Below are 26428 nucleotides of genomic sequence, written 5' to 3' on the forward strand. Positions count from 1 at the left end.
TCACTTAACAGGAAGGTCAGGCCAGGTCTCACTGAAGGAGGATCTTGCTTTGTGGCCTAGGTGTATTTAATGAATTATCCCCCAAAAGCTTCCAAAGATCTGGGAAAGAGTAAATACCAAAACTTCTGGGGCTTATTAGATACTAGCTCTAAACTTATGCTGACCCACAGATATCCACTGTGGATGCCACTGAAGTGCATCAATCAAATCAGGGAATTATGAAGGTCAAGGGGTAGTAAGAACCTTGGCCTGAAATCACCTAATAATGGATCTGGTTAGATATGGACCCATCTGTGATCATTTTCCTAGTCCTAGGATATGTAGTGTCAATGAATCAACTTAATAACTATATAAGCTGTATACTGAAGGAAATAATGGTGGAAATGGTCAAGTGGAAATCTCTGTTCTCACTCTATTCCATCCTATACCATCATCCACCAAGATAGTATGCGAAAAGCAACACCCGACCATCAGGAAAATTACAGATGAGTGGCACTAAGGGAAATATGTCGTCTCCTACTCCTAGAAAATAAATCTGCCCCTCTCAGGGGTGTAGTGGAGCAAGACAGGCCAGGAAAACCAGGATTGAAATCACAGATTTGCTTTCAGAATCAGGTCAAGTTTGGACGTGCTAATAATGAAAGCAGAACTAACCATTTAAGCGAGCCACCAAGAATGTGTGTGATTAAACAAGTTTACAGGTCTGATATAAAATGGTAAGGATAGTTCTGTGTTAACAAAGTTAAAATTAGTGAAAGAAAGATCTCAACCTATAACAATAAAATGATTTTTAAAGTTGTTCCATAAACTTGTTTTAAAGTAACAATTATTTCATAGCTACACTTTTGTGGTAATTTAGTGCAAGATGTTTTTTTAAAGAAAGTAGTAGAACTGTACTAATGGATTATTTTAGATCAATACTCCCACAGTTTGTTTTACTGTCTCCACCTCTGCCTGTTTGCAATCTATACAAATTTTTTAATTCAGATGTGAAAAAGCAAATAAATCTCCCTAAATAGTTGAACTTTATAATCAAAATGATAAAGGGCCAGGAAACAGTAAAACATCCCACAGAAGCAGTGTTAAATCTGCTTATATCTTTTTTTTAAATAAATTTTATTTGTAAATGTTTAAACTCTTGAATATTTTGACTATATTTTCAATATATTTGACTTCTTTTTATAAATTTTTTTTCTTTACTGATTTTAGAGAGAGAGGAAGGGAGAGGGAGAGATAGAAACATCAATGAGAGAGAACATTGATTGGCTGCCTCTTGCATGCTCCCCACTGGGGATTTGGCCCACATCCTGGGCATGTGCCCTGACTGGGAATCAAACCAGCAGCCTCTAAGTGCATGGGTTGAGGCTCAACCACTGAACCACACCAGCCAGTCTCATTTATATAGGTAGAAGTCACTTTGGTCATGACCAAAAGGTGCTGTGTAGTATCCTTTCTAGGATGGTGAAGATTCAATACTTTGAAAAGAGCAAATGTATTAAAAAGGTATAAGCAATCTTCTGATTCTGATCTAAAATATTTATCAGCTTAGAAAAACTTACCTAAAGTCTCCTAAAGATTACCTAACAAAAAGGCTTCCCGATATATTTGTTGCAGGGGTAACTTAAGCATAAGTAGTGTGCAGAGAACTTGGTACTTGATGGCACTCTCCACCAGGGTTGGTCTCTACTCTGTCACTTACACCTACATTGGGTTATTTCCCAGTTTCCAGTCTTCTAAAGGACAGTAAATCGTCGCACTAACATATAATTAACCCTTTTCAGAACCAGTAATTCTTTATAACAATAAAGTGAACAAAACATTGGTGACTCTCTTATTTCCAGGAAAGTCTTCACTTTTCAAAAAGGCATAAGTTTTTTTGTTTGTTCGCTTTTATTCTCACTCAGGACTTTTTTGCATTTATCTTCAGATAGAGCAGGAAGGAGAGAGGGAGGAAGAGAGAGAAACATCGACATGAGAGAGACACATCAAATGGCTGCCACCCACATGCCAGGGACAAACTGCAACCAAGGCACATGCCCTTAGTGGGAACCGAACCTAGGACTCTCCGGTCCGCGGGCTGATGCTCTAACCACTGAGCAAAACTGGCTAGGGCAAAAGGGCATAAGTTTAATGAATCTTTGTTGTTAATTGGGGATACTGAAAGACAACAAAGCCCAGGGCATTTTGGAAACTGTTTTGACAACAGCTGGGTCATAAGAAAGCTATGCCCTAAACACTTAAGTATTAACATACCTGAACTTTCAGTTGTTATGTTAGATTCCTCCATATTTTTAAAGAAGATGCTATTACCTCCAAGTAAGAGCAAAAATTATTTATTTGTGTTGATCTCTGAATTGGGGTTCATAACACACAAAAATAGGTTGTCTATCAGGACTTATTACTCAATTCAATAGTTTAAATGTAAATTTTTTTTAAGTTAAACAGCAATCTATTTTGACTTTCAAATCGGTGGTATTTGTTTGGAGTTGGGGTTGGGGTTGGGTTTTGGTCTTAAATTACTTCAGAAAAATAACTTAGTAGATTTTATTTCTTTCCACTAAAATATTTTATTTAGCCATCAAATTGGCTTAGTCTTACTTCATGTCCTTATATCAATGAGTGAAATGATATGAGTGAAATGATAAAGTTAAGGCCAAGTTACAATACACTTCTTAAGCTATAACAATTATTAGTTAAACAAGACCTTGTTAGCATTTTTGGAGGCTTGGATAACTCGTCCAACACAATTGTAAGCTTAGGGAATTTCAGTCCTTTCTTCCAATTCGCCTTCTTTTTCTTGGGGTAAACAATGTAACTAATGCCGGCTTTTCTAGATGCTTCAATGAGAGAAAGAGACAGGTTTTTTAAACTATGAGTGTCCTCCATGGTATCTAAGATGGTATCTATACTTTCTCTCACAGGGATGGTGTCCTCAGTTTCATTTTGCTCATTCCTCTGACGCCGCTCCAAACGCTCCAACTCCTTTGCTTTCTGAAACATCATCTCTTTTATGTCACTTTGCACGTCCTCCTTAATTTCTAACGGAGCTATGGATCCCTTCTTCTTCCTCAATTCAACTGCAGATTTTACTCTCTTATTAACGAGGAAACAAAGAGGCAGAAAAAAATAAAACCAATTTAGTTGCTATACATTAAAATTAATTCAGTTTCAATTACTGTTAATGTAGTTTGGCCACAATTGAAAAGATTTTAAATCATGTATTCTTGATGTTTTTCAAAATCAGTTTATAAAATTTATAATGGGGATGTAAAGTGTCACATTATAGTATAAAATTCTATCTTGTGTATTTGAAAGTTGCTAAGAGAATCGATCTTAAAAGTTCTCATCACAAGAAAATAACATGTAAGTCTGTTGTGATGGATGTTAACTAAACTTATTATGGTGATTATTTCACAATACATACAAATATCAACTAATTATGACTAATTATGTTTTAATTATGTTGTATATATGAGACTAATATAATGTTATATGTCAATAAAATAAATCTTAAGAACAGTGTCAGAGTCCAGGGATACAAGAGGAGTCAAAGAGTCAACAAGAAAGAGAATATCAGAAATAACATAAGAAGAAGGATAGAATTAGGCAGGTGAAAAGTAAGTTAGAAGCAACCTATGTGAAGAATCAAGGAAGTTTGCTGTCAGATTTGGGGGCGGGGAGACACCTGGGAGCTAGGGGTCAATTCCACTGAAGGTAAGAATGAACTGTTCAAAAATGCCCAGGAATTCTTGGTAAAGTGGAAAGTACATTTCATTTGGTAAGAAGCGGTGTGGGTATAAGTACCAGCTCCATCATTTATCACTTTCTGACCTTTGTTTTTTCATGTATAACACAAGGATAATATCTTTCTCCCTTTCCTTCTGATTGGGATATTATGAAACTCAAGATCAAACTGAAATAGTGTTCATAAAAATGTTTTACAACTGTGAGCCTGATGCAAATGTAGGTCATATTGTAAGTGACTTGCTTTATAATATACCAGGTAAAGTCCAACTATGACTATGAGACACTTCCAAGTGCTGTTTAAAATCTTTACTTGGAACTACCAACCACAATCATTCATGGGCTAGCAAATACACACTGAAATCTAAATGTTCAGTCAGCTCTAGATGAATCAACTGACTACGTATTTCAGGAAAACAAACAAAAAGGCATAGGTGGTGATTATTACTATAAGATAAATATTTCTTTTGAATAATAAAAACTGAAAAATTATCATACCTTTAATTGTGGAGCTTGTGTGCTGTGACTTTTTTGGATCCTTTCAAATGATGAAGATTTTGTTAGGGGAAAAGCCTGAAACAGTAAAACAGTAATTAAGCCCTGGCCATGTAGCTCAGTTGGTCAGAGTGTCATCCCAATATGCCAAGGTTGTGGGTTCAATCCCCAGTCAGGACACATATAAGAATCAACCAGTGAATGCACAAATAAGTAGAACAACAAATAGATGTTTCTCTCTTTCCCCCCTTCCTCTCTCTCTAAAAGCAATCAATAAATTTTAAAAATTACAGTGGTAACTATACATTGGCCATAGATACTATGTGGTAAACCAAAATATCATATGACAGCTGACTATTAGTAACTGTTTAGGTAAATTGAAAAAATGCAGAAAGACTAAATTACAGGTGCTTACTAATATTGAAGTAATTGAATTCACAGAGAAGAGCAGAAATTAAAAGCCATCAAGTAATTTTTAAATTATTAAAAAAATTAACCTAGTTAGTACCTGCTATGTGCAAAGTGCTATGCTGCAAAGCTTTCCGGTTGGCATAAGAGGCACAGGTGTGTGCGAATGGCCATAGATATGCTGAGCCATTAATCCCTTTAGCCCTGGTGTGATCGTGGAACCTGGAGCACTACTGTCCCCTGAGCAGTCACCTCTAATCATGAGTAACCTCAGCCTTTTACTCCACAGGACCACACAAATGTGATCACTTACTATGAGAGCTATTTTGTTAAAAGATTTGGGCCCTGGTCGGTTTGGCTCAGTGGTTAGAGTGTCGGCCCTTGGTCCAGAGAGACCTGGGTTTGGTTCCTGCGAAGGCCACATACCTCGGTTGCAGTTTGTCCCCGGCCCTAGTTGGGGTCATGTGGGTGGCAGCCAGTCCATGTGTCTCTCTCACGTCGATATTTCTCTCTCTGTCTCTCTCTCTCTCTCGATCCCTCTCTCCCTCCTGCTCTACCTGAAGATGAATGCAAAAAATGTCCTCGGGTGAGGAAATAACAGAAAAAAAAAAGACTTAGTAGTACATCACTATGTTTCATGTTCTCAACCAGTATAATAGTGGAAACAGACATAAAGAAATAACTATAACCCAAAGTGGCTGTGGCAATGACTGTAAAGATGGCATAAATCAGGTGTGAAGGAATGCAGGAGAGGGAGAGGTCAATTCTGAATGGGAAATAATCTGAACAGATTTGCTTAAAGAGGTAGTACCAGGGTTGACCTGTGAAAGGCAGTGACATTTCTAAGGTCTGAGAAGGGGTTGAGAACATCCCAGGCCAATCATATAGCCGGAATAAGGACCTAGAAGTGTCAAAGTGCTGGGATTTTGGTCCCCAGGGATTCTGGTACAGGTAGAGTCCAGGGTACATAGAGGCTTCATGGAGGCAAAAGTATATAGGAAGTAGGACAGAAAATGTAGTTGAGGCCAGGTTATGAGACTTAGTTAAGCACTCTGACTTTGTTTGGTAGATGGAAGTTGTTTGGTTCGTTGAGACATGAGTAACATAATCATACCTGTGTTTTAAGAATATAGCAGAGGGGCAGGAAGGAGGATGGATTGGAAGAAGCAACTACTAAAAATGGACATTATCTGTCAGGGAGGTGTAGGTAATGCTACTAGTGTAGTCTAGAAAGTGAAAATGGCATTTCAAAGTAGGAAGTTTCATTCGTTAGTTCAGTTATTTTGTATGTGATGGTTGCTGCTCTAGGTTTTATGGATAAAACAGTGAACAGGAATGGTATGACCCCAGGCTGCTGAGTAATACAAAGATCAAACAAACAAAAGGATAAATATTTAGTAAGTGTTATAAGGAAAAATCGCAAGAAAGTGATCTATATTAAATAGAAACATTATCCCCTCCAAAACAACAACAAAATGCCAAAAAGTATTACCTGACTGTGTGGGAAGAGACATGGATACATATTGAACTAGTTAACTGACTGGAATAGGGATATGATTTGTCCCTGGGAACCAAGACTCTCTATTGTGTATCATTCGGTTTCCCACAATATCATCAAAAGGGAGTAGAGGGCCGAAGGCACTAATGAAAGAAAAATAACTGTGTTTTGCTTGTCCTCATAACATTCAGGACACTTATTAGACCAATTATATAAATTGTCTACCTTTCTTCTTCTCTCAATCACTGTCTCTTTTCTCTCCAATTGTGTTTACTATTTAATTTGCTTACTTGGATACACTGTAGGGATAAAGATGAGCACGAGTCTAACCACATTTAGAGAATTCAGTTTTACTGTTTCATGGCCATGAATAATTCTCACCATAAAAAGATTTATAAACATGTTCCTTTGATTATGTAAGACCTAGGTGAGAGGTGATAATGAGTACAAAACAAGAAATTTTAGGAAAACTCACAGCAGATATCCTGCCATTGATTAGCAAATAACACCTTCTGGGTGTCATAAAGACAACATGTTTGAAAAAGACAACAGTGTCCTTGGCAAAGACAACAGTGAATGTTCTGAAGCATTTCCTTGACTGGGGAAGCACCAAGAAATAATTTCAGGATTTCTAGCGATAATATCTGAGTTGTAGGCAGATAAAGTAACTTACCTACAATTCAAAACAAAAAGTAAACATACCCTCTTGGCAAGAGTGACTCAGTTGGTTGGAGAATCATCTCTGCACTGAAAGGTTGCCCTGTGATTCCTTGTCAGGGCACATACCTGGGTTTCAGGTTCAATATCCAGTCAGGGCACGTGCAGAAGGCAGCTGATTGATGTTTCTCTCTCACCTCCCTCTCTCTCTCTCTCTCTCTCTCTCTCTCTCTCTCTCTCTCTCTCTCCCTCCCTCCCTCCCTCCCTCCCTTCCTTCCTTTCTCTAAGCATGTACTCAGGTGAGGATTAAAAAAATTATACATACCCTAGGACTTTGCTGATTTAAAGCACTGACACTTTCCTCAAATGAAAATTTCTCATGTATAATTCTGCTTGCTTGAATACTCTGTAGTAAAAAGATAATACTTTTAAATTATATAGTGAAATACTTTTAAAAGCCTATGCTCACTGTTACTTTACCAAAAGAAAAAATGTACGGGAAGGGTAGAATTATAGAAAACATTCACCAGAGATGCATCAAAGTCCAGCTACAGCCTTAGTATGTTGCCAAAACTCTCAATTTGGCTTCAGCATTGGCAGTTAGTCAAGTGGATACATCTACATTAGTTCTGTCGATCCTAATCTTAGGAGCAATCAGTGATCCTAGGATCTCTCAGGTTAGCACTGAATCTATGCAACATGTCAATATCAGGATTATGAACAAAGCATATCATTTGGATTGATTGTCAATGCTACTATTTATTGTTAAATGCAAATATGCATTCTAAATGGTAAATAAAATGAAAATCTTATAATTCAAACTCTATCAGTGAATTGTTATATATGCATGTTTATTGTTCTATGGGTAAACTGCTGCAATGATTATAATTATTATTGAATGTGTTACTTCTTTATCCTGTGCTTAGTGATTTAGAGATGTAGAAATAGCTATATTTAAGTTTGAGAGCCTGGTGGATTCATGATGAGTTAAATTATGCTGCTGCCTAGTTTGCTGAAAGGTTTTAGGTCTCAAACAACTTTAAAATTTCAAATTAAAAAAAAAAAAATTATTCCATAGAAAATTAGCTTTAAAAAGCATCATGTAATTATCACTGAGAATAGAACACTAATGGAGAAGGCTATGGGTAATTTCGGAATCACCAGTATTTGTTTATTTATTTATTTTTATTTCATCATTATTCTTCAATGACAAACTATGTTATACACAAGAAAATTTGGATCTATTTTGCCACATGCTTACAAAATGTTTAAATATGATGGAATAGCAGCAATTACATCCATGGTGAGGCAAAAGTGGGTTTACAGTTGTATGTATAGAGAAAAACACAATAATTAATAAGAATATAAGAATAAACTCCGTGTTTCACATACTCGCAACTGCAAACCTACGTTTGCCCAGCCTGTATTTTAAAAAATGCTTTTAACAATAACAAAGACAAAAACCTTAATACAGCAGGTCCTTGAGTAATGTTTTATAGCCTTGATGCGATGCCATAGGAATTTAACTTTGTTTATATCAATTAGCCTATGGTAAAATCGGTTTTGTTATATGTTGTTTTGCTTAAAGTCATGATACAAATGGTAAGTGAAGGCTTACTGTAGTGTATTTTACAGATATTAAAACAGCAGAACTAACTAATAATCAACGACTGCAGAGAACATGGTGCATATGTTGGAATCTGCCAAGATACTGCCCAAACTAATTTGCTAGTAGGGCAATTATACTATTGCTTACATGATATCTGATACAAAAAATTTTCCAGGGATATTGCTGAAATTGTTGAACATGCAATAAAAGTTAGGATGCTGATGAAAATGAAAAGAGTTTTGCTACGTTAGAAGTCAATTGTGAATTCTGCTTCTAATTATGGCAGGCTAGGTAATTCTGCTGAGGACAACTAAGAAAGCTATATGTAATATGAAAAAAACATAATCTTCAGAGCATCAAAGAGCTACCAGGATGATAAAGAAGTACTAGGCCAAAAATCTAAGAAAAGGAAAGAATCTGGAAAGGTAAGTCTAGTATTCAAAGATGCTTTTACTCAGGATGTTTGCTAAAACAGCTGCAAATCTGAGATGCAGATATGCAGCTCTTTGGGGCAAGGGTGACAGAAATTGAGGACCAGAATCTACCTGATCTACTTGAGGTGTGATACCTGATTTTATTTATATATATACATATATGTAATATGTAATATATATAATATATAATATATATAACATGTAATATATATTATATATATGCAAATATTCAATATATACAAATACTCAAGGCTACAAAGATATTACAGGGCTACACCCTCAGATTAAGAGTAAATGAAAGATAAATAACCTTTGTGTAGACTTTCAGCTGGACCGCTATCATGGGGGCTGTCAGAGAACATCAAGCCTTAACCTTATAGGAAGGCTGTCTCTGAGGGGTAAAGATCCCAGATTCTAACAAAAATTTTTTCCTGGAGAAAGGTCTCAAATACTTCTTAAAACCAGTGTCTTAAATACAATGATAAAAATTTAAAGACAGATACACAAAGGAACAAAACACCACAAAATAAAAGACTTGGAGAAAAAGTTATAAATTCTAAAAAGAAAAATATGAAACTAAAATTTAAAATTTAAACAGTAAACAGATTTAACAGTATATTAGACACAACTGAAGAAAAATATCTATGAACCTGAACTGTATGACAGATCAAAAGAAATTGCCAGTATCGGGAGAAAAAAATGTAACTGATAATGTATTAAAGTTCCAGAAAATTAGAAAAAGAATGGACAGGGGAAAAATTTGAAGAGATAATGACTAAAATTTTTCCGTAGCTGATGAAAGATATCGAACCACAGATTCAAAATCCCATTGATTCTAAAGCATGATAGATACAAAGAAATCTGCAACTAGACACATCTTAGGGAAACTGTATGAAGAAAAGAGAAAAACTTATAAGTAACCAGTTTGGGGGAAAGCAAAGAATTTATTATCTTCAAAGGATTCATAAGTAAGAATCACTTCTAACAACAATAGTAGATACCAGAAAATAGTGGAACATCATTTGTGTACTAAAAGAAAATATTTGCAAAATATATTTTGACCAGGTAGAGTATTCCCTAAAAAGAAGGTAATATAGAAAGAAGATCCCGAGAGTGTGGCCCCAGTGAATTGGGTACCCCAACTCCCGTGAGCCACGGTGGGAAGAGGCATTCCGAGAAAAGAGACCAGAAAAATGGCGGCAGAGTGAACGGAAGCTACACAGACTGTCTCCCAGAACCAAACTGGAATTACAACTATAACACAGACAAATCGACGGGAAAAAGCAACAGAAAAGCAGCTGGCGAGGACCATATAATGAGGGACACTGACTCGATCCTAGTAGGCTTGCAAAGGCGCGAGACGGGGGGCTGGGAGCCCAAGGTCGGCAGCTCAGCAGTGGCCTCAGCTGGGAGCAGCACCCTCAGGTCACACTCCCAGGCGGCTCCACAGCACAGAGCCGGACAGAGGCTGAAACAGCCACAGCCACTCACCTTGGGCTCCGGCAGAGGGAGGGCAGACTGGACTGGAACTGTGTCGGGACGCTTGGGATTTGGAGGGCGCTCAGAGCTTTTCCTGAGTGCAACCACGCAGGACGGTGGCCATATTGCTCCTTCCCAGGGCTCTGAGAGGCAGCAGCCCCTCCCTCGGAGATCCAACCCCACCCTGTGGGCCATTGAAGTGCTAATTGAGGCTCATTAACAACCAGCATCTGCCCCACCCTCCTGAAATCCTCTTGTGCTGAGCACCTGAGGGAGTTTTTCAATCAACTGACAACCCAAAACTCATCAAGTAACCTCAACTGCTAGCCTCCAGGCAGAAAGCTAGAGGATAACAGTACCTTTCCTGGGCTAGCAACTTTAACCAGGAAAGTAAGACTTGACAGTGGTGTTTAACGTGGGTCCTCCCTCGCTCATCTAAACACAGAAGAGGGAGCCACAAACAGCAGAACACCAACACCCAAGGGAAAACTTGACAGGCTCCAAAGCCCCCAGTGATAGCCAAAATGGTGAAACACAGAAACAGAAGACAAATGAAAGAGCAAGAGATCTCCACCAAATATGAGATCAATGTGGAGCAATTAGGCATGTTAACAGAGCTAGAATTCAGAGCCACGATCTTGAGGAAGCTGAACAGCATGAGTAAGGACATAGAGACACTAAAAATAAGCCAACTGGAAATTAAAAACCATCAAGAAGAGATAAAAAATGACATTTCAGAAATGAAAAACACATTGGAAGGTTTAAAAAGCAGAGTAGAGGAAGCTGAGGACCGGATCAGTGAATTAGAAGACAGGGTAAAAAAAATCAACCAATCAGAAAAACAAAAGGAAAAAACTATTAAAAAAGAGGAAGACAGCTTAAGAGAACTATGGGACAACTGGAAGCATAATAATATTCACATTATAGGAGTCCCCGAAGAAGAAAATGAGCAAGGGATAGAGATTATATTCAAAAAAATAGTGACAGAAAACTTCCCTAATTTGGTGAAGGAAGAAGGCATTCAAGTTTAAGAAGCACAGAGAGTCCCACGTAAGAAGAACCCAAATAGGCCCACACCAAGACACATAGTAATTAAAATGCCACAAACTAAAGACAAAGAGAGAATCCAAAAAGCAGCAAGAGATAAGCAACAGGTTACCTACAAAGGAAACCCCATAAGGCTCTCAGCTGACTTCTCACAAGAAACACTACAGGCCAGACGGGAATGGCATGAAGTAATCAAAGTCATGAAAAACAAGAATCTGAATCCAAGACTACTCTACCCAGCAAGGCTATCATTCAAAATAGAAGGTCAAATAAAGAGCTTCCCAGACAAAAAAAGGCTAAGGGAATACATTAGCACCAAACCAGCACTGCAAGAAATGTTAAAAGGACTGCTATAATTAGCAGTAGAAATGGGAAGAAAAATAGAAGCACACTAAACAAAAATGGCAATAAATAAGTACATATCAATAATCACCTTAAATGTAAATGGATTGAATGCTCCCTTAAAAGACACAGAGTAGCTGATTGGATAAGAAAGTATGACTCATCTATATGTTGGTTACAAGAGACCCACCTCACAACAAAAGACTCACATAGGTTGAAAGTGAAGGGATGAAAAAAAATTTTCCAAGCAAACAGAAAGCAAAAAAAGCTGGGGTAGCAATTCTCATATCTGATAAAATAGATTTCAAAATGAAGACCATAACTAGAGACAAAGACGGCCACTACATAATATTGAAAGGATCTATCCAACAGGAACATATAACCTTGATAAACATATATGCACCCAATATAGGAGCACCAAAATATATTAAAAATCTTCTGGAGAACTTCCAAGGAGAAATCGACAACAATACAATCATAGCAGGGGACTTCAACACTCCGTTGACAGCACTGGATAGATCCTCTAGGCAAAAAATTAGCAAGGAAACAGAGACTCTAAATGAAGCACTAGACCAAATGGATTTAATAGATATCTACAGAGAATTACACCCCAAAACTACAGAATTCACATTCTTCTCAAATGCACATGGGACATTCTCAAAGATAGACCACATGATAGGACACAAACTAAGTCTCTACAAGTTCAAGAAGATTGAAATCATATCAAGCATCTTCTCAGATCACAATGGCATGAAACTAGAAATCAATTGCAACAAGAACATGCAAAGACATTTCAACACATGGAGGCTAAATAGCATGTTATTAAACAATGAATGGTTCACCGAGGAGATCAAGGAAGAAATTAAAAACTTCCTGGAAACCAATGAAAATGAACACACAACAACACAAAATCTATGGGATGCTGCAAAAGCAGTTCTGAGAGGGAAGTTCATAGCACTACAGGCCTACCTCAAAAAACAAGAAAAATTTCTAATTCACTGTCTAACCTCACAACTTAAAGAATTAGAAAGCAAACAAAAAGAAAACCCCAGAGCAAGTAGAAGGAAGGAAATAGTAAAGATCACAGCAGAAATAAATGACATAGACACCAAAAAAAACAATTCAAAGGATCAATGAAAAAAACAGCTGGTTTTTCGAAAAGAGAAACAAGATTGATGGACCCTTAGCTAGACTCTCCAAGAAACAAAGAGAGAGAACCCAAATACACAAAATTAGAAATGAAAGAGGAGAAGTAACAACCAACACCATGGAAATACAAAAGATTGTTAACAACTACTATGAACAACTATATGGCAACACATTCGACAATCTAAGTGAAATGGACAAATTGCTAGAAACACACAGTCTCTCAAAACTGAACCGGGAAGAGATAGAAAACTTGAACAGACCAATAACAACTAAGGAAATTGAGGAGGTAATCAAGACTCTCCCAGCAAACAAAAGCCCAGGCCCAGATGGCTTCACGGGGGAGTTTTACTGAACATTCAAAAAAGAACTAACACCCATTCTCCTCAAACTATTTCAAAAAATTCAAGAAGAAGGAAGACTTCCAAACACGTTCTATGAGGCCAGCATAATTCTAATTCCAAAACCAGAAAAAGACACTACGAAGAAAGAAAACTACAGGCCAATATCCCTGATGAACATAGACGCCAAAATCCTGAACAAAATATTAGCAAATCGAATCCAGAAATACATCAAAAAAATTATTCACCATGACCAAGTGGGATTCATTCCAGGGATGCAAGGCTGGTACAATATTCGCAAATCAATAAACGTGATACACCACATAAATAAGATGAAGAATAAAAACCACATGATCATATCAATAGATGCTGAAAAAGCATTCGACAAAATCCAGCATCCATTTCTGATAAAAACGGTCAGCAATATGGGAATAGAGGGATCATATCTTGACATAATCAAGGCCATATATGAAAAACCTACAGCCAACATCATACTCAATGGACAGAAACTAAAAACATTTCCATTAAGAACAGGAACACGACAGGGATGTCCACTTTTTCCACTCTTATTTAACATAGTACTGGAAGTCTTAGCCACAGCAATCAGACGTGAAGAAAAAATAAAAGGGATCCAAATTGGAATGGAGGAAGTGAAACGGTCATTATTTGCAGATGACATGACATTATACATAGAAAACCTTAAAGACTCCATCAAAAATCTACTAGACTTAATAAATGAATTTGGCAAAGAAGGAGGATACAAAATTAACGTCAAGAAATCGACGGCATTCTTGTACACCAATGATGAACTCACAGAAAGAGAAACTGAAAAAACAATCCCATTTACCATCGCGCCAAAAAAATTAAGATACCTAGGAATAAACTTAACCAAAGAAGTAAAGGACCTATTTGCAGAAAACTACAGGTCATTGAAAAAAGAAATAGAGGAAGATGTAAAAAAGTGGAAGCACATACCCTGTTCATGGATTGGAAGGATTAACATCATTAAAATGTCCATACTACCCAAAGCAATTTATAGATTCAATGCAATCCCCATCAAAATACCAACAACATATTTCATAGAACTGGAACAAATACTTCAAAAGTTCATATGGAACCAAAAAAACCCCGAATAGCCACAGCAATCTTGAAAAAGAAGGACAAAGTAGGTGGGATCACAATACCAGATATCAGGTTATACTACAAAGTGACTGTAACCAAAACAGCCTGGAACTGGCACAAGAACAGGCATATAGACCAGTGGAACAGAACTGAAAACCCAGAAATGGACCCAAGGCAATACGCTCAATTAATATTTGACAAAGGTGGCAAGAACATACAGTGGAGTAAAGACAGCCTCTTTAATAAATGGTGTTGGGAAAATTGGACAGCTACATGCAAAAAATGAAACTAGACCATGAACTTACACCATACACAAAAATAAACTCAAAATAGATAAAAGACCTAAATGTGACTCGTGAATCCATAAAAATCCTAGAAGAAAAAGTAGGCAACAAAATTTCTGACATCATACGGAGCAGAATTTTCACTGATACCTCACTTAAGGCAACAAAAACAAAGGATAAAATGAACACATGGGACTACATCAAATTAAAAAGCTTCTGCACAGCAAAAGAAACAAACATCAAAATGGAAAGGCAACCCACTGTATGGGAGAACATCATTGCCAATGATACATCAGATAAGGGGTTAATTATATAGAAGACTCATACAACTCAACAAAAGGAAGACAAAGAACCCAATTAAAAAATGGGCAGAGGAGCTGAATAGACATCTCTCCAAACAGGACATACAAATGGCTGAGACAAATGAAGAAATGCTCAACATCACTAATCATCAGAGAGATGCAAATTAAAACAACAATGAGGTATCACCTCACACCTGTCAGAATGGCCGCCATCAACAAATCATCAAACAAGTGTTGGCGAGGGTGTGGAGAAAAGGGGACTCTAATACACTGCTGGTGGGAATGCAGACTGGTGCAGCCACTATGGAAAATAATATGGTGTTACCTCAAAAAATTAAAAATTGAACTTCCATTTGACCCAGTGATCCCACTTCTAGGAATATACCCTAAGAAGCCTGAAACACCAATCAGTAAGAATATATGTACCCCCATGTTCATAGCAGCACTATTTACTATAGCTAAGATCTGGAAACAGCCCAAGTGTCCATCAGTAGACGAATGGATAAAAAAGCAGTGGTACATATACACAATGGAGTACTATGCAGCGGTAAGAAAGAAAGATCTCTTATCCTTTGAGACGACATGGAGGGACCTGGAAAGTATTATCCTAAGTGAAATAAGCCAAGCAGAGAAAGACACATACCACATGATCTCACTTATATATGGAATATAATGAACATAACAGTCTGAGGAATACAGTAGACCCAGAAACATGGAAGTAGGGTACAGACTGACATCCCTCAGAAGAGGGGACGGGGGGGTGGGAAGAGATAAACCACAGAACTTATATGCATGTATGCATGACCAATGGACATGGACAACTAAGCCGGGGACGGGGCGGGGGTGGGGTGGAGAGCGGGGTGCCAATGGGGTAAAAAATGTGAAATATCTGTAACAAAAAAATAAATAAAAAATTAAAAAACAAACAAACAAAAACAAAAATCAAAAACAAAAGGAAATATAAAAACATTTGAAACAAAGAAAAACCAGGCTTTTTACCAACTGCAGACTTCCCACTTCCTTTAAAGAAAATTCTAAAGGATATGCTTTAGGCAGAAGGTTAAATGATTCCAGACAGTAAGTTCTGAGATACCAAGAAAAGAAAGAAAGAAAGTTAAATGCATGGATAAAATGTAACAAATGTTTAATAAAATAATAATAATTTTTGGGTGGTTTTAAAAGATAAGTATAGCCTTGGTCGGGTGGTTCAGTTGGTTGGAGCATCGTCCTGTACACCAAATAAGGTTGTGCATTTGATTCCCAGACAGGGCACATACCTAGGTTATAGGTTTATACTGGGTCAGGGTATGTACAACATATTGGAGGCAACCGATTGATGTCTCGCTTCCCCCCACCCCCTCCTCCTTCCTCTTTCTCTAAAAATCAATAAACATATCCTCAGGTGAGGATAACAAAAAAAGATAAGTATATAACAATATTTCAAAGTAAGAGCATATTAAGTCAAGAAGGGGTAAATGAGCCCGGCTGGTGTGGCTCAGTGGTTGAGCCTCAACTCATGTACCAAGAGGTTGCCACTCCAATTCCTGGTCAGGGCACATGCACAGGTTGTGGGCCCGATACCCAGTGGAAGGTGTGCAGGAGGTGGCTAATTGATGTTCTTTCTCATCAATGTTTCTCTCTTTCTAAAAAAAAAAGGAAAAAAAACTTAATAAAGAAAAAAACATTAAAAAAAGAAGGGTAAATAAAATTATTTTAATAAAAATTTCATTGTATTTTCCGAGGTATTGATTTATATTAGATATTGATTAAAAATGTGTAATCTAGGAAAACCACCAAAGAAATTAGAAACAATATATAAAACTTCCAAAATAGGACTAATTAAACAAAATTTATCCAAATAGTTGAAAAATAAAAAAAATCAGAATATATTATATCCAGAATGCCATACTTTTAAGTGAAAAAAGTCATAAATTTAAGAAAATTAATGAAAAAAATAAAGCAAAAGAAGAATCAAACAAACTAATGGTATGATAAAACAAAAAAAAAAATCAGTAATCATACATATAAACAGGTTAACTTTGCACTTCAAAAAAATGGGCCATCCAAACCTTTGCATCTAAATGCCAATTCCCATTCAAAGGTCTGATTCCAGTTCTGATACATGAAAAGTGTCCTGGGCCATCTTTTTTTTTTTGTACCAGAAAATCCTTTTCAATGCTCTTTCAACCACCAGTACTTCACTGACGTTTGGACCACCTTTCTAATGGGTGTTCCATCACTGCCTGTTCTAACCAATCGTTCTTATTCTTGATAAAATTCCTACTTCAATTCAGACAATTCTTCCTACTCTCAATTTCCTAAAGTAACATTTTCTATATACAAAGACAGAAAAATACATGGCCATGCTTTATAAACATATAATTTGGAAAGTACTGCACTATGACAGACTTCCCTAGAGGATCAGTTCAATTAGAAGCAGATCCCACCAGTGGAGGATAAAAAGAGAGGGAGAAGTAGACATGATGCAGGTCTGGCAGCTGTGAAAAGGGAAGAAAGGGGAAGAATTAGGTAAGAAGAGATTCAGATTACCGAGCAGTTTTGAGAAAGATTTATCTAGGCAGGCAGAAAGTCCCTGAGCCAAAGATACCTATTAAAAACAACCTCACATTAAGCTGCAATAGGTCAGCTTTAGCAAGCCCCTTGTGGTCAGTCACTGACTGGGAGCAGCCCAGAGTTTAAGAAGGGCCTTGGGATGGATGCCATCGTACATGTATAGGACTGCAGCTGGAGGCTGGTGGTCAAGTATGCTCCTCCTCCCAACAGATTCTCTTGAAGGAAACATGAGCGTCACACTTTTGTGGATGCCATACTACTTATGTAAACTAATATTCCCCAATCTTTTACATTAAGGCAATCTTTTTATATACTTTATGCTAGCTATTAACCTCTTTTTAGTTCATAGCATCTTTCCCCCACAAAAATTTTTTTCCTTAAGTAAACGAAAAGTTTAGACTACATTAAAAAGAAGAAGAAAGAAAATATACATAAAAATCCTCCTACATTTAAATTACATATATAATTTGACCAGAAATCCCAAACAGAAAAATACACATATGTTTATGCAAAGATATATTTTAAGTGAAAAAAGTCAAAATGTGGAACGATATAGACTACATGACTACACGTATGTAAAAATTTGAATACACCTGCATTTCATAAATGAAAATGTTTGAAAAGGTATGCACAGTGCATTTGACAATGGTTAACTTCAGGGAGAAGAGAACTGGAGAAGAGCAGCCTCCAGGTGGGGAGTGCCCTTCATTGTTTGAAATTTTTCTACAAGAAAGCATTTATATACTATTTGTGCAAGTTCTTAAGCAATTTGAATAAGCCTTACCACTCTGACAATAATATTGCTAAAGAAAATAACAGTGGTTTAACAAAAGACAGAATAGAAAGAAAAATTTTAGAAGACAGAAACCACAAAATAAAATAATATTAGTAAGACCACTTACATGGTTCATCTAAAAACAAAAACAAAACAACAAAGAAAGGATTAAAATAAAAAATATCCCTGAACAAAAATCAGAAAGAACACAGGGCTGGCCATATTAGAACAGCATTCTAGTATTAAATAAGCCAAAGTACGTCACTTAAAATTGGTGAGAGAGAATTCATGATAAAGAAAAAACATTGCCAAACTCAATAAAGATAAAACAGCTTCTAATCACATAAAGTAAAAACTATTAGTAACACGTGGGGAGATGGCCAAAATACAACTGCACTGAAAAATACCAGTGTTTTTTAGATCAAATAAAAGGAGTATGCCACAGAAGAATGGAATAATATAACAATATAACAGCTATATCTGTTATTAACTGAACACTTGCTATTTATCAGGTAACATGCTACACAGTTTCCCATTAAATCCTCAGAACATACACTTTACATAGAAAAAAAACAAGAGGTAAAGCCACTAGTGCAAGGTTACCCAGGAAGTAAGTGGAATTCAAAACAAAGACTGTTTGATAACAAAGCTTGTGCTCTGCTTAATACTCCCACATTGTAAAAATGGTCACCACATGTAATATCACTGAATTAGCCCAGCCAGTGTGGCTCAGTGGTTGAGTGTTGACCCAGGCACCAAGAGGTCGCTGGTTCGTTTCCTGGTCAGGGCACATGCCCAGGTTGTGGGCCTGATCCCCAGTGGAGGGGCATGAAGGAGGGGGCCAATTGATGTTCTCTCTCATCAATGTTTCTATCTCTCTCTCCCTCTCCCTTCCTCTCTCTCTAAAATCAATTTAAAAAAATTTTTAAATGAAAAAAATATCACTGAATTAATAGACATTATTGGGACATCTGGTACACCACAAAGCAAATATCATAAATTCTAAGAAACTGGAATTCTAAACAATATAGTTCCTTATGTCATTAAGGATTAAGAATAAAATTTAAAGAAAATAATTTCAACAAGTTAAAAAATAAAAAACACTTTCCCACATAAGTTGTGTATCAGAAAAAAATCGAAAACCACAAAGAAAATTATTTAGAAAATAAATGAATACACTATAAATAAAAATTTATAAAATGTCAGTCTTACATAGAAAAGTCATAAAGTATGTATAGTAACTTAAAAAAAGAAAGATAAATTAAATTTTCAATGCGAAAAATTAGGGAAATGCCCAAATAGAAACATCAGCCTTCTATGGAAAGCAGAAAGACTATAATCAAAAAAAAAAAAAAAAATTTAAAGAGAGAAGTAACAAAAATTCAGAGGACCAAAAATTGAATTAATAATTAATCCAAAATTCTTTGGTCAAAGATGTTACCATTTCAACTCATATATTTTTCTGGCTGACTGGCCAAGATATCTAACAGCTAGGTGATCATACATCATATTTCTTGCTGGAAAAAAAAAAATTAAAGAGATGGTTTTATACTGCTGTGAGTATAGTAAGTAGTTGGACAAGAAAAAGTAGAGACTAAAGTATTTGCAAGTGAAAACAAATTTGAAAAGACCAAAATAAATAAATTAATTAATTAATTAAACTAGTTTCTAAGAAAATCTATCCTAGTGAATAAAAAAAAAATCTCAAAAACATCATTAGAAATGGGTAACAAATTATGCAACAAACAAAATACTGTCATTTGCAATAACATGGATGGAGCTTAAAAATGTTAAGTGAAATAAGTCAAGCAGAAAAAGCTAAGAACCATGTGATTTCACTCATTTGTGGGATAAAAACTGAAACTCATGGACACAGACAGCAGTGCCAGAGGGAAGGGGGCGAAGGACTGGGGATGAAGGGGCCTAACGTACGGTGACAGAGGATGATCTGACTTTGGGTGGTGGGCATACAATGCAATATGCAGATCTTGTATCATAGAAATGTATGCTTGAAACTTACTTGAGCCTATTAACCTATGTCACTCCAATAAATTAAATTTAAAAATAAATGGAAATTAAAACTGAAGAGAGTATATAAAAATTGAGAGAATATATATAAACTGAAAACAACATAAATTTCAATAGAATAGATGGTTTTCTGTAAGAATATACATTGATGGCATGACCAATTGACTCAAGAAAGAATGTTAAACACGAATAATCCTCAAACTAGAAAAAAATTTTAGTTGTCAATCACTTCTTCAGACATAATTCTTCTAACTTTTCAAGATTATTTCTATGCTATCTATATCAATTCCAAAATATTAAAAAAGATGAACTGCTACTCAGTTAACATTATGAAGCAAGAAAAACCGTGACAGCAGAATTCAACAAAGGAAAAAATATCAACTCTATGCAGGTCTCACTCATAAATATATATTAAAAATAAACTATTGCCTAACATAATTCAGCATACTACTTAAAAATAATACACTGTGATCAAGGAATCTAAGAAATATAAAGGTGTTTCAGTATTAACATTCTGAACATGTAGTGTCAGTAGGTCAAATATGAGTGTGCTTCCAATCCCTGCCCTGGTTGCAGAGAAGCCAAGAGGTAAACTGATGACCTCGTGTCAAGCAACAGATACGAGCAGAATTTCTTTGATTTAATCTTACCTCTGACTTCATTACACTGTTGCTCTTGCTATGCTTTCCCTGTGATTTCCTTCACTATTTTGTTTTATCCTTTTCTGATATGTTTTACTAAGCTGCCTAAAATGTGGTGCAAATAAAATAAATGCCATTAAGAATGTGTACACAACCATGTTCATCACAGACTTTAAGAGGAAAAAAATAAGAAAAGAAAAAAGGGGTAAAGGAGAAACAAAAGAAGGACAACAAAGAATGATAAGAATGAAAGAAATGGACTAAAAAATGGGCAGTAATTGTCCTGAGGGAAAAGACTAGTAGATGATTTTGGTTTTCTTCTCTTGATTTTTCTAATTTTTTAAATAATATAATATAAAATTAAAGCAAATGTTATTTAGAAGAAAAATATTAATAATTATATTAGGTAATGGTGAAATTTTTTTAACATTACGTAAAGTAAAGATGCACTTTTAAAAGCAAATGAAAATACCATGAAGATCTAAACAACCCAAGAAGTTTTATATCTTAGAACCACAGTCAAATAAAATATCCTTTTAAAAAGGAAACTGGACTGGCTAAAGTAACATGGAAAAGTACAACCTTTTTTAGAACTATATGTCATATATAAGTATATGGGTATACAGCTGCACATATTTATGGATATATAAGTTTGCATGTATACAGGGATGGGCAAAAGTAGCTTTACAGTTGTGAATACACAGAGTTTATTCTTGTATTATTTATTAATTATTGTCTTTTTCATAAGAGTAACTGTAAATCTACTTTTGCCAAACCCTGCATTATATAATTATGTATTATATATCATTTCTATGGTACAATTTAATAATTCTTAATTATGGCAACAGCTGTCTGACAATTTACATAACAACTGTCCAGTAAAATATAATCTAATAATCAATTATACAGTTTAATTGTTAAACAACAGAGAAAATTCATTCAGTATATTACCTCATATTCTGGATATAGCATTTCCTTCATGACAGATACGGGAACAGAGAATTTGGAGGAATTTAGATTCCAAAACAACTTCGTAAGTCCCGGATAAGCAGACACCTTTGAAAATAACATAAAAGGTTATTAAACACTAACACATGGTCCCTGGGGTGAAAACACAAGTTTCTATCAAAATTGTATCTAGTTGCCCAGAACCTGAGGTGATTGCTTCCACAGCTTCTGAAAGTCTGGGTACACTTTTCATACCCATCAGATTAGTAAAAATGTAAAGTTGGCAATTCCAAGTGGTGCCCAAAATGTGGGGAAATTGGGAGAACCACCCTAGAGGCAAACTGGCCACTTCTACTAAAACAGCAAAGGTGTATGCCATTTGACCCAGCAATTCCACTCCTACCTAGATAGTCTAAGGGATTTCTTATACATGTGCATAAAGAGATATGTACAAGGATGTTCATACTGCACATAAAATAGCAAAACATAAGGCCCAATTTCAGTGTCCATTAATAGAGAAACAGATGACTAAAAAGTGGTATATTCATACAACTAGACATTAATAAAGCCATTCGAGCACAAAAATTATAAACCATAGATGGATCTTAGAAGTATGGTATTCACAGTAAAATAAGCAAGTTTTAAAAGAATGCATACAAAACAGTGTCTTTATATAAGTGTATATAGAACACACAGAACTACAGTATTTTTGTATAGGGTCACAAACACACCTAGTAAAGTATAAAGTCATGGACTAGAAAGACCACAACTGTAACAGTGAATGCCCCTGGGTAAAGAAGAAAAAAAAATGGGAGTAGAAAGCTTATGAGGACTTAAATATTATAGTTTCTTTTATTTAAAAAAAATCTAAAACAAGTATAACAAAATGTTAACATTTATAAATTCTTGATAACGTGTCCCCAAGTGTGCCTTAGTTTAGTTTCTGTATTTATTTATGTTTTTAAAAACTTTTTTCAAAAAAATATTAATCAGGCATAGGGGAATTTTTATGAAGGTGAAACTATCCTGTATGATGCTGGAATTGTGGCTACATGACATTATGCATTTGCCAAAACCTATTGAACTTTACAGCACAAAGAGTAAAACTTAATGTATAAAAAAATTTAAAAAGTGTGTAGGAGATCAAGAGGAACCCCAGGATAGAATATAGAATGTAACAAAACACTCTAACTGTATTATAAATGTAGGAAACAACCTCACAGAAGGGGGAAGGGGGGAAGTTGCTGACCTTAGTAACTTGGAATTGAGTATAAAACTAAAAGCAAAAGAAACTACACAGGCACTGTATGTGAGTTGATAAAGTTGCATCCCATAAGAATATGGGTTAATAATTCTGATACATCTCTACATATACACTTCTATACTGGAATTGAGCCATTAAATAAATGTATGGAGAATGGTAGGGCCCAGGTTTGTCACTGTTGGAGTGGGAATTTAAAGATAAGCGAGGGAGGAGGCTAGAATGATCCATGTGGTAATGGATTAGAGTTAGAAACAACAGTATGAACTCATATTTTAGACACGTATGGCTACATACAGAAATATGTTTCAATGTGTGTATTTGCAAGAGTTAGTATACACACATGTACTTCCTTGCTGTGTCAACTGAGAAGGCCTGAAAGGCACAGAGCCCCCGTGGCAATAAGCACACCTGATACCCAGATCTTGGTTGTTAATTACATTCTTTAATAAAGGGAACCACGGCTTCTTGTAGAAATTGCTGACTCCATGGAGGTGGGAAATATACAAGATGAACCTAGAGCATCTTATATTGTCAGAAATTAAGAAAGGATTTTTTAAAACTCCTACAATGATAGGGTATGTTGAAGGGACATAGGAGCCAACTGCAGGAGCTCTCAATGACCAAAGCTCGAACAATTTTAGCAAAATAATAATGAATAGTACTGGATTATAACTCAAAGTATAACATAAATATTCATGCATCATACCAATATAAATGATTGCATATATAAATACATTGAAGAACAGAGAAATCTCCTACAGACTAATTTAAATTAATTTTTGTATATACTGGGCCCTGGAGGAGGTAGAGCATAACTTCACATTCCTTAAATGTGAGCTGCACACAGTGACTTTTTCCCAAAGAATACAGTATGGTAACGGGGAAAAGGAGAAACTGTACAATGACTAAACCTGGCAAATGCTATCGTAGCAGAGGATCAAGGTGAAATTCAGCACTGATAATTGATGTTGATAACATGAAGCTGGGCATGACGCGATAAAATGGCACTTTACCTCAGCGCTCTTTCTCCCATTGGGCAAATTCCCACTGGGGGTCATCCTACTAAATATTTGACCAGTACTCCCCACAACTGTTATGGTCATCAAAAACAAGAAAGTCTCAGAAACTATCACAGCCTAAGGAGACATAGCAACTGAATGTAATTGGTATTTTGGATGGAATTCTGGAACAAAAAATTAACATTATATAAAAACTAAGGAAATCTGAATGAAGCATGGACCTTAGGTACTAGCAATATATAAATATTGATTTATTGATTTTAAGAAATATACCATACTACTATAATGTATCAGTTTTCCATGGCTGCCAAAACAATTTAACATTGGGTGACTTAAAACACCATAAAAATGTGTTCTCTCACTGTTCTAGAGAATAGAAGTCCAAAATCAAGGTGTAGGAGGCTCCATGCTCCCTCTAAAGACTCTAGGAAGAATACTTCCTCGCCTCTCTAGAACTTCCGGTGGTTGCCAGCAATCCTCGAAGTGTCTTGGCTTGCAGCTGCATCATTCCACCTGTGCCTCCATCACCTGGCCTTCTTCTCTGTGTGTCTGTGTGTTTACATGACGTTCTCCTCTTGCAAGTCCTATTGGCTTTGGGACCCACCCTGAATCCGGGATGCTTTCATCCCAAGATTCTTAATTACATTTACAAAGACTCCATTTCTAATTAAAGTCACATTCATAGGCACTGTGGGTCAGGACTTTTGGGGCCACTATTCAACCCACTATTATGACATAAATAATAGAGGAAAAAGGGTGTGTGGTATATGGGAAATCTTCACACTGTCTTTGTAATTTTTCTGTAAGTCTGAAACAATTCTAAATAATAAAGTTTATTATCAATAAAATCATACAGGCAAGCATACCTTGAAGATACTGTGGTTTTAGCTCCAGACCACAGTAATAAAACGATTATTGCAATAAAGCAATTCATATAATTTTTATTTCCCAGTCATATAAAAGTTATGTTTACACTATACTATAATCTAGTAAGTGTTCAATAGCGTTATGTAAAAAAATGTATATACCTTACTTTTAAAAGATTTTATTGCTAAAAAAATGTTAACCATCATCTAAGTCTTTAGCAAGTCATAATCTTTTGGCAAGTCGAGGGTTTTGCCTCAATGCTGACTCATCAGGGTGGTGGTTGTAGGTTAGGGTGACTAAGGCAATTTCTTAAAATAAGACAACAATGAAATTTGCAATACCAATGGACTCTTCCCTCAAACACAAACACGTAAGAGGCACTGTAAGGTTACTAATAATTTCAAGATTGTTGTGTCTCAGGGAATAGGGAGGCCTGAAGAGAGGGCGAAAGATGGGGAAATGGCTAGGTGGGTAAGCAGTCAGAATACAAAACATTTATCAAGTTCTCTGTCTTACATGGATACAGTTTGTGGCACCCCAAAATAATTACAATATTAACATCAAAGATCATTGATCACAAATCACCATAAAAAAAATAATAATGGAAAAACTCTGAAATATTGCAAGAATTACCAAAATTACCAGAATTATGGAGACATGAAGTGAGCAAAATGCTGTTGGAAAAATGGCACCCATCGATTTGTTCAGCTCTGGGTTGCCACAAGCCTTCAATTTGTAAAAAAATGCAACATCTGCAAAGTGTAATAAAACAAGCTATGCCTGTAATAACAAGTGCAAACAATAAAAATGATCATTTCAAAACACAGTTGGAGGTGAAAATTAATCAGGCATTCATAAGAAAATGTGGTAAGATTTATAAAATAATAGCTGTTTGAATCCATGGTACTATTGGTAATTATGTTTTCTTTAATATTTTCATTGACTTTTAATAACATTTCATTGGACTCTGCATTTTCCTTAAAAATATTATTTCACTGAGTTTTGACTACTTTTTTTCTAGTCATTTTATACTTCAACTATTCCATACACTGGATCATATTTCCTATGAATCAAAACAGTATTTAGGGAAAGACTGATTTTGAAGTTGACATGTTAATTTGTACAACACAGGAATTCAAAATTAAGTTTCCATCTGGCTCATCTTCTGTTTCGCTGGGCACAGTAAATATTTATTTATTTATTTATTTATTTATTTATTTATTATATTTATTGATTTGAGAGAGAGAGAGAGAGAAACATTGATTTGTTGTTTGACTTATTTGTGCACTCTTTGGTTGATTCTTGTGTGTGCCCTGACCAGGGATCAAGCCTACTAATTTGGCACACTGGGACAAAGCTCTAATCAGCTGAGCTACTTGGCCAGGTGCCACACCACATCATATT

At 35.8% G+C, this 26428-nt stretch overlaps 1 protein-coding gene across 1 annotated transcript in view; it reads right to left on the bottom strand.

Annotated features, from left to right (window-relative positions):
* TTC6 (tetratricopeptide repeat domain 6) overlaps nucleotides 1-26428 on the bottom strand; it is a 242117-nt gene that overhangs the window by 52453 nt on the left and 163236 nt on the right. The window contains exons 9-12 of the mRNA XM_036244812.1: nucleotides 21878-21982; nucleotides 7128-7208; nucleotides 4243-4317; nucleotides 2705-3093 (exon numbers count right to left, since the gene is read on the bottom strand). Coding sequence (XP_036100705.1) covers nucleotides 2705-3093; nucleotides 4243-4317; nucleotides 7128-7208; nucleotides 21878-21982 — 650 coding nt within the window. The remainder of the gene's footprint in view (nucleotides 1-2704; nucleotides 3094-4242; nucleotides 4318-7127; nucleotides 7209-21877; nucleotides 21983-26428) is intronic.

Source organism: Molossus molossus, unplaced genomic scaffold (genome assembly GCF_014108415.1).
Source record: "Molossus molossus isolate mMolMol1 unplaced genomic scaffold, mMolMol1.p scaffold_m16_p_1, whole genome shotgun sequence".
NCBI lineage: Eukaryota > Metazoa > Chordata > Mammalia > Chiroptera > Molossidae > Molossus > Molossus molossus.